The following is a 10122-nucleotide window of genomic DNA, read 5'->3' on the forward strand; positions in this document are numbered from 1 at the left end:
AAAAAACCACACCCCCACAAAAAAAAAAATTATTCTGTCAGGCTTTTGGATATGAACTATATTTTATCTAACAAAAAAAAAAATAGGGAAGGGAAAAACGCCTAACGGCCTCTCATTGAAAGGAAGACCAATAAAAAACGCAGTCAAAAGTAGATGTATTTCCAACATTTTCAAATCCAGGTGGCCCAAGGTTTGGTTCCACATCTATATTCAGTTCTCCATTTCAAAGTCTCTTTAAAAGTAAAAGGTGTGGAGCTCGCCTAGTTGGGCTTTGCCAGGAAGGGGATGAAATGGCACAGAGCACATGGAGAAACTCAGGAGACTTCTATGGAGGTGCCTCTGCAAGGAGCTCTGTGAGGAGATTTGGGCATTTGGGTTTGAAACGCTGGCCCAGCTAGTCTCTAAAACAATCCTGAGCCAAAGAGAAGGTAATGGCAGAGGAAAGGACAAGAGGTAACCAAAAAAATTAGAACTAGGTGGGAGAATCAAGCAAACTGATTTGAAAGCACAAACCTGATTTTTAAGCACAAAAAAACAAGTAAAAAAGAAAATAGATTTGAAGAAAACTAAACCAAAATGTGGGAGTGGGCCTATCAGGGTAGTCATCTTCTGTTCTAAAATGATTGCTGATAAGTGATGGTGCATAAAAAGGATTTATTGTCTGCAATACATTAATGAGTGATTTACAGCCCCCCCTGAGTCACATTAAATATAACCTGTCATACTGGGGTCTCGGTGAATTCTCCCTCCAGATGTCACCGGCACTTATCCTCCTCACCAGAGGACGGGTGCCAGGGCCCCAGATTGTCATTTGAAGGCATTCCTAACAATAATGGCTCAGGATTTCTAGCTGCAGGGCAGTCCTTCAGTTCAGAAGTGCTGCCAGCCCAAGGGGATCTTTGCACGTTCAAAGGAGCCGGCTCCAGAAACATGAAGGTGAGCCTACTGCTTGTGTTGTTTTCTCTGCAGAGAAAGGCAATAGTCTGAAGAGGGAGCAGGCTTCATCCCTTGAGTGAGAATGCCTTGGGCTTTTCTATAACATGAGGTTTGGATTAAAGCCAATACTCTTGTATCATTCCCAGAAGATACTACTGGTAGGTTTTTTTCCCAGCTCTGGATGTGAGTGTGCAATCTTGCACGAGTCCATTGTAAGTTTACTAAGTTACTGCCCATCTCAATTAGGGGGTAAAAAAAACATTAGCTTAAGTCACAGAAAGGTTAGAGATGCAGTTACCGGGGCTCAGCTGAGGGCTGGTAACTCATTACACAGCTGCGACTGGCTCAGGTCATCATGGGATGCTGTCACATATCCCTGATGTCCATCAAATTTGTGCTGCTTTGCAAGGATTTCAAGTCATGCTGAAAACAGGCAAGTCTGACACCAGAGAAAGACCATCTGCAGAGGAAGGTGCCTGTGTGACCCTGGGTAAGCTCACACAGCCTCAGGCACTGAGACTGGCTCAGTTTTGGAGAAAGCACAGCTGAGCCAGGTGCATCAGCCCAGTGCAATGGTGCAGCTTAGTGCCAGCTACCCTGGTCTCAGCTCCCAGCTGATTCACATCCAGCACATAGGCAGAGAAAGCTCCTGCCAGCTAAAGGCGTACCACACTTAACACTAGGGATCAATAAAAGCCATGACAGGGGGGCATGTTGAGCACCCTCCCTCAGCCACACAGCAGCACACCTACCCTGGGCCAGCATCATCATCCCTGGCACAATGATGAGTGCAAGAGCCAGGAGTTTGATGATGGAGAGAGCTGTCTGCAGCCGGGCACTCCAGGTGACGCTCCAGGAATTGAGGGTGAGGACCATGTCTGCAGAGGAGACCACATTTCTACAGCTGTAGCCCATGCTTGATGTACACAGGAAAAAATACAGCAGCACTCCCTGCTCTAGGGATGCCGGGGAGAAGGCTGCATCTTTACAGAGAGGATGCTTGGGGTGAGAGATGTCAGAAAACATTACAGGTGTGGCCCAGTGTACAGTGTTTGAAGAGGGAGCTGACTTATGCTCCTAAGAGGGACCAGGACCCAGGTTCCTCTTGGGTGACCCACACGTGCCTGGGGGCAAGGTGTGAGTTTGCAGGGACGTCTCAGCATCCCCCTTCACAGTGGTTCCTGTGCCAGTACACACCAGCCCGGAGCAGGCAAGACAACTTCACAGGCTGGGTGCACCAGGCAAGGAGTCCAAAACCTTGAGCCTCACACCCTCAACCCAGGTGCCATTTGCATAATTATACATGAAGAGTTTCTACTCCCATACTTGGCACAATCCCCCCAAACCCAGGGCTCCAGCAGGTCAACAGGGAGGCCCATTCCCCTTCTTGGAGAATATAGTGGCCCCAAACCATCGCCTCAGATTAGGAAGTTTTGAGTGGCCAAGGAGTTAAGATGGGGCCCTGATCCCACAGTTATCCCAGAAGATAACACCCCGTAAGTGCCCCTGGTCCAGGGCAGAGAGGCTCTGAGATCAGCAGTCCCGTAAAAGTTAGTACTTACAGTACCCCAGGAGAGACACGAGCTTCACAGCGGGGACAGGGGCTGCACAGGGGGCAAAAAACGGTTCCAGTATGTAGCGTCCAAATGCCAAAGAAACCACAGCACTGTTGGCAGGCCTGGGGGGAATCGAGCACAAACTGTGGTCTGCGGATGGTCAAAAAATGGCATGATGTAAAACTGCGCAAAACTCGGGAGGGGGGGAATTTTCCCTGCCCAGTTTAATCCTGCTCTCCCATGCAGATGGTGAATTCCCAGAGAGTCTTTTTCTTAAGTTTTTCTCAGTAAATGTGTTAAAACAAAAAAAATTACATGCTGCAAAAAGATTCATTCCCAACTTAAAAGCAAAAGTTGAGAATAATCATACTGAGCAATACAGTGGCTTATATGTCCTGCTTAATCTCAGTTTACATCAAGGACATAGGTTATTGAGAGGTAAAGACTTTAAAAAGAAAGTTAAAAAAGAAGTAATTTACAATTTTCTAAAGTATTCTTTAACTCAGGGCTAAGCCAGAAAGTTATCTCCACAGGAGAATCCAAAAAAGGTTTCACAATGAAAACAGAAAATCTGAAATAAATCTGGCATCGATTGTCAGTCTCTGAAAAATACCGTGGCTCTTGGAGGGTACCAGCTGCTGTGGGAGAAGAGAGATATTCTTCAAGTACAGATCACATTGAACACATGTAACATTATGCCTTCTTCCTTTTATCACTGAAAATCTTTAAAAGTTGGTCAGATTGTTTCTACTCTTTCTTTTACAAACTATCTAGACTGTAACTTGGCATCATAACTTCTAGTTTTTTAAATTGTCACAGCATCCAGCAAAACGCAAACAAGCAAAATCTCTTACCTGATAGCAAAAAACTCTGCCCACAGGAATAAGAAACTTGGCAGAGGCCCTAGTGTCTCCAAAATGTAGATATAATGTCCTCCAGACTTGGTGATTCTTGTTCCAAGCTCTGCATAACACAAGGCACCTGGAAAAGTTCAGGTAGAAATGCATCGAGTAAATCACCCCACGGATTTTTCTCTATTCTGTGTGACTTTTCAGGGATTGAATGAATCTGTTTAAAATAGTCAGTGAATCAGAGGAAGAAAAAGGCGTTTAGCAGAACTGTTCTTCCCTATTTTTGTGTACTACAGTGTTTTGAAGAAAGTTTTGAAGTAATTGACTTTTCTGTCAAAAGGAAAGAAATTCTCCATTTTCTGGTTAATGATACAACTTTTCCCTGGAAGTTACGTGGAGAGGTACATGTCAGAAACATTGCACTAAGCTACAAGAGGTTTCCTTTGAAAAACATCCTGGAGGTTTGGGTTCTCACTTCTCCTCACAGTCAGACCGGTGACAAGGCAGCTACAGCAGCTCAGCCGACAGGCTGTGGCTGAACTGGTCATTTCAACGGTGTTTTTGATTACAGACCACATTCCTGCATCCTTGTCTTGCATCATTACATAAATCCCTTCTTTCATTTGAAGACACCGGACAGAAGTCCTGGAAGGGCATCTCCTCTGAGAGGGAAGACCTGTCACCAAAGGAAGATGGCTGAGGGAACCAGGGTTGTTTAGCCTGGAGAAGAGGAGGCTGAGGGAAGACCTGATCGCTCTCTACAACGACCTGACAGGAGGGTGCAGCCAGGTGGGGGTTGGCCTCTTCTCCCAGGGAACCAGTGACAGGACAAGAGAGCATGTCTGAAATTGCACCAGGGGAGGTTCAGGTTAGACATTAGGATGCATTTCTTCACAGAAAGGGTTGTTAGGCATTGGAATGGGCTGCCCAGGGAGGTGGTGGGAGTCACCATCCCTGGAGGTGTTTAAGAAAAGACTGGACATGGCACTTAGTGCGGTGGTCTGGTTGATGTGGTGGTGTTAGGGCTAAGGTTGGACTCGATGATCCCAGAGGCCTCTTCCAACCTCATCGATTCTGTGATTCTGTGAAAACATGGTCCTGATGATGCAGAGCAAAGGAAGCATCCACACGAGAGGCCCAGTTGGTCTCTTCTCATACGTTCACATACAAGCGCACCAACAGACCTGGGGACTGCCTGCTCCTGCCTCAACAAGCACCTCTGCATTTCCCTGCCCCTGCGCCAGGGCACAACGAGGAACCCTGGGAGAGGCATGCCAGAGAAGACAGCTTGAAACTTTCAGGCAAATGGATAGAAACCTCTATGCCTCTGCCTGTGCCAAAAAAATCCCATCTGTGTTTTCTCTGTAGAGCAATTCATCATGCCATTTGAATGTGTCTAAGTATGAATCTTAAGCCATGCCTACACTGGATTCACTTGCTAGGTTAAACATGCTTTGTTCACCAAAAGAAATCATAAAACACTTCACTTTTGTGAGCACAACTCTCCTTGCAATGGGGCTGAGCACTGGTGGGATGTGATGCTGTCGGGTAGGATCATCTCTAGCTGTGATATCTACTTCTTTGCCTGGCTCAGGCAGCCGTGAAGGGAGAGCGCAGAGGAACCCAGTGGTGATGTGGCCATGCCTCCAAGTCCCGCGCTGTTGGGTAGGATCATCTCTAGCTGTGCTATCTACTTCTTTGCCTGGCTCAGGCAGTCGTGAAGGGAGAGCGCAGAGGAACCCGGTGGTGATGTGGCCATGCCTCCAAGTCCCGTGGCAATTGTGCCATATTCACATCATGCTGATGGCAACGACCTCAATTTTTCCAGCTTCTCTGTTGGCAAATCTGTGCAGAATCCCTCTTCAAAATGTTGAATATAGGCAGACACCTCATCTCATTTATTCCAGTGGGTCTCTTTACATGCTTCAAGTGCTTTGCTGAACTCATGCTATGGGATTTGTATAAATGCCTTACTTGAAAGAACAAAAGCATAAAAGAAAGCAGGCCTTTTTAATGTACTGCAAAAAAAGTGTCAGAGAAATGATCAGCGGAGGTCATCAAGCTGATAAAAAGGAAGAACAAATCAACAAATTTGGCTACAAAACACAATAAATGTATAAAGAGGCTCCCAAGGCCCTTCCAGCAGAGTCTATAAAAGGATGCAACGGAGAAACCATTCCAAGTGCAGAGTTTGGGCTATGTGATCAGCACACACATTATAATTTATTGCTCTGCGCAGTTAAAAGAAACACATTATATTTCAAGATCTTCTTTAAGCAAAAGTATATCATTCGCCAAACACTGCACATAGGCTGCAGCATGAAATATCAGTATGCATATGCTAAGAGCAAGAACCACACTTGTTACCATATTAACAATTGAATGTCTCAATTTCTAAAGCTGCGTGTACGTGTCACAGTGCCAAAAGGTTTTTTTCCACATGGAGTATTTCTTCTGTCTTCTTTTTTTTTTTTTTTTTCCTAAGTTAGGAGAGAAAAACTTCAAAGTCACCCACTGAAATAAACATAAGATTTCTCCCCAGAGCTGAGAGATCTTGCAGTTCTCCTAACAGCACCTTTAGAGTGTTTCTGAGATGGTGATTTTATACAGTTAATGAAGGAAACTAAAAACCATATGTTTTATCCATTGTAACTTTAAGAGGTACATTATTTCAGAAGAACTAGATGAAACTGTCATTGAAAAGTAACCCTTTGTGAGAAAAGACTGGTATTAAACGCCAGAAACCGAGCCCAAGGTAATGCACAGAAATCAGGGCTGAAGTGATCTGCTCCATCTCCTGCTCCAAGGCAGCATCAGACACCCAAACCATTTCCGACAGACACCTAAGCACCCATCCCCGGCCGGTGGATACTCTGCAGCTCCCCAGGCAATCTGCTCTAGTGCTTCTCTGTCCTCATTGACAGAAAGCGGAGCCCTTGTGGCATATTAAGGCTGTCACTTCTTGCCCTTTTCACAGTGTCTATGAAAAGCACTGCACAGCCCTTGGGATCACAAGTGCCTTTTAGATGCCCACACCTCCCTTCTACCTTATAGAAGAAGTCCCCTCATTTTCTCCCAGCTTTTCTGGCAGAGACCCATTTATCTCCATCTGCAGTCATTGTCACTCCTCTGCCCTGGACTTGCATGTGATTTCATATTCATAGACTGTAAGTGCTGGGATTTTCTCAATCATACCAGGGGAATCATTCGAGGTAAAGACCCTTGGTGACCTCCCCAGGCTTGTTAAACCTTTGTTTCTTTTGCACTAAGAACAGGGAATTTTTGGTTTATTCTTCTCCCAACTTTCTATAGACAAAAATGTGCTGGCTCCCCTCACCTCCCAGGTGCTTAAGCAAAGGCTGACAAAGCTCACCACTCACCGAACATTGAGAGGACCCCACAGGCAAACCAGACAACCAGGGAGAAACCCACGCTGCCGGAGTTTTTCAGTACTCCTTTTGGGGAGATAAAGATGCCACTGCCAACCATGCTGCCGATGAGGAGCGAGAAAGCCCGTAGCAAAGTTATCTTTTTCCTCAGAAAGACTGCCTCCTCTTCTTTCTTGTCTTTCTCCATGACTTTCTTCTAATACCAGGGGAAGGTCATGCATTCAGGAGCTACAGTCTCCCCAGCGTCCTCAAGGCTCACCTGTAAGACGAGGAAAGAGTTAGGGATTCAGGGGTCTTCTTTCCTGAAGAAGAATTTTCACAGAAACCTATCAAGTTCTGTTGAATCTGTTCTCCTCAGCTGCTGGATGCGCCAACCAAACGATAAGTCTCTGTAACAGATTCAGTATCATCTCTCACATCAGTACAGCTCCTGAGAGGGACTGTATTTTCTGCCTCTTCTGCCAAGGAGCGCAGAACATTACAAGTTGCATGCAACACTTCAGGATATGGTTTCCAAATTCAACTTTGATGCCTAGACTGGAACTGGACAGGTTCGGGTTAACATAATGGGACCTAATTTGGGGGAACATTGACATAAGCATGCTAGCAGAAAGTGGATTTCAAGCTGCAAACTAAATAATCAAGACTTTGAGGATCTCTGAGGTTAAAATAATTATTTTATTTTTTTTTAGGAGCAATGAGCTCTGTTAGTTGGGGTACACAGATGATTTAAGCTTTTTTAACTTCCTATCCATCCTTGCTGAATGAACAAACCCTGATTTTCTCACTAGGCCTTCATTTTATCAGTGTTTCTAAATATATTGTAAAGCCTTTTTGCTATCAGAGTATTGAAGAGTCCAGAATAAGTAGTGTTTACAATTGCAAGACAGAGCATAGTCATTAGTACCAGACATATTACTTCTTCTATTAATATAAAAACTTTCCTGGTAATAACAGCAGGAGTGAAGTTTTTCCTAGAAAAGAGGGAACTCCAGACACTCCAGGGATCACACGAGTTGATCTAGATCCAGTTCTCTCGTGCCGCAGTAACCGAATTTGCTGTCTTGTCTCTCCAGTCTCTCTCTCAGCCCTAGGCGGGCACCTTCACCAAAAAACTCACCTACTGCTTAGGTAGATAAGATGAAATCACATCAGTTGCTACATCCTTATTTGCTGTAGCAAACCTGTTTGCAGTTTTCCAAACAGCAAGGTAGACATTTTACACTGCTAACTAACTCCAGTAGAGCAGATAAGACAGGTCTGGAGCAGATAATTTGGCTCCTGCCCCTCCTCCTGCCACACCTCCTCTGCAATGCTCACACGCTCAGCTTTAGTAGTGTTTTCATTGTTTTAATGCAGTAAATCACAGGTATAGTGAATATTTGCCCCAGCCCCACGGCTGTATACTATTGCAAAGTTACACTCTATATGAGACCATATTTCATGGATTTCTTAAATTATTTAATAATTGCAGTATTGTGTCTGACAGAAGGGAGCGGTCACCTATAGAAGCAGATCTAAGCAGCCAGAAATTATTTTCTTCATAGCATGTATTTTCCATCCATAAACGTCCCTGTAACTTTGAGGGTACAATTCTTGTTACCCCTCACCCATGATACCTCTTTGTATGACCTGTATAAACTCAGTATAACCAAGGGCTTCTCTCTCCCATCCCCAGCTATTTTCCCACCTGGAAACTGTCAGGAAGAAGCAGGGCTTATCACTTTCTCCGCACACATATGAACAGCACATGCAGAAAGCCCTCTCTCCTGCCAGCAGCATTAGCTGGTTTCTCCAAGGTCACGCCAAGCCTGCACAAGCATCTTCTCAATCAAACCAGCCAAGTTTAGTTACTAAACCTCTAATGAGTCCCAGAGTAGTCTTTAAGGCTCAGATGGGTCACATCAGCCTCGTCTGGTCCCACAGAGCTGTTCCTCAGAGTCTCAAAACCTCACAGGGCTGCTGGGGACGGTGGCTCCAGAGGGGCAGGGAAAGACCTCCAGGAGCTGCCCGAGCCGTTGGCTGCAATTCCCTCAGACATTAATTAATCAGCTCACATGAAATACCAATATCATCTGGTATTTCTCAGCTGAAAGGAGAACCACAAAGCATTCATTTGCAACGATGAAACACAGAGGGCTCACCAAATTGAAATCGAACTGGAGAGAGATTTTGTGCACAGCTATGTCTAAAATGCTGTTGTGAGATAATTAAAAGGGCACTTATCTGTTTGGCTGGATTTTAAACAAAGCAGGTGCGTTTACAGTCCATCAGACTCCCATTTCTTGCTGGGATCCCGAAGCAGCAAAAGACAGCGTCTCTTTGCGAGCTCTGAAATTACACAAAGAGGGGGGGGGAGGAACAAAACAGGCGAGATCAAATCAAATTTACAGACCAGGTTAATGATCCAGAGTAAATACCAAACTCCATGCTTCTGTCCACATGCCTCTTTTTTTTTTTTTTTTTTTTTTAATATTACTGCCATGCAAAAGTATTTGGAGATAAAACAGTCCAGTCCAGTAAATTTCAGAAACATGAACTCTATCACGACTTGTTCCAGCAGCTGTTGAAGGAGGGGGGAAAAAATGAGGGAGGGAAAAATAAAAAAATAAAAAAAAAAAAAAGAAGAAAGAGTAACAGAAAGCAATTGAATAGCCCTTCAAAGAGACACCTAGCAGAGCCCACCGCCTGGAGAGACCATTCCTGCCTGCTCTGCTTTCCAGCTACATTCCAGCACCAGGCACATTAAAATGCAGAGATGTTAATCCTTGTGGCAATGCTTAAGAATATTCACAATGTGCTTAGCACAAAGGAAACACACAAAGCGGCTTTTTGTTCACCCTTTTGACTTAAAGGACAGGCTCAAATCCTTCTTGTTCCAAAACGCGGTACCTTTGCACGAGATGATCATCAGCCAGCAGGACTGGAGAAAAACAAATCCATTTCACAACTTTTCACACCTGCTCAATCTTTACTCCCTTGTTCTTCATCTTTATTGATTTCTTTTTTATTATTATTTTTAGCTGTTAATCTTACCTCACAGGCACTGCAGCATGGGTGGAGATGAAGACGACAAGCATAAAGGGAAAATCATATTTGTTTTTCGTAGTGCTGTCTAGAGGCCCCAGCTGAGAGCAGGACCCATCGTGAGCATGACACAAGCAGAGGAAATGTTACTCTGCTGAAAAGCTAGCGATATAAACAAGCAAGTTGGAGAAAGCAGAGAAGGGAGAAAGCATCATTCTCAGCTGGGGAGCTGAGACCTAGAGCAACTAGTGACCTTCCTCCTCCTATCACGCAGCAAGCGGGTGGCATCCCTGGGAAAGAGATCGTACCTCCAGAGTCCCAGCTCAATGACTTAACACCCACCACCCCCCCCAAAAACAAAAC

The 10122-nt window shown here is 44.8% G+C and overlaps 1 protein-coding gene across 1 annotated transcript; it reads right to left on the bottom strand.

The window, feature by feature from the left end:
- Positions 1–1688: 1688 nt before the first annotated feature.
- LOC104159335 (cystine/glutamate transporter-like) lies at positions 1689–6919 on the bottom strand (the record flags this gene model as incomplete). The annotated part of the gene is made up of 4 exons (XM_009697218.1): positions 6724–6919; positions 3347–3473; positions 2499–2614; positions 1689–1814 (listed from the first exon to the last, which is right to left on the bottom strand). Coding segments are annotated over exons 1-4 (565 nt in total), but the record flags the coding sequence as incomplete, so codon positions are not given.
- Between the last annotated feature and the right edge of the window lie 3203 nt (positions 6920–10122).

This window comes from Cariama cristata, unplaced genomic scaffold (genome assembly GCF_000690535.1).
Source record: "Cariama cristata isolate BGI_N322 unplaced genomic scaffold, ASM69053v1 scaffold1013, whole genome shotgun sequence".
Classification (NCBI taxonomy): Eukaryota; Metazoa; Chordata; class Aves; order Cariamiformes; family Cariamidae; genus Cariama; species Cariama cristata.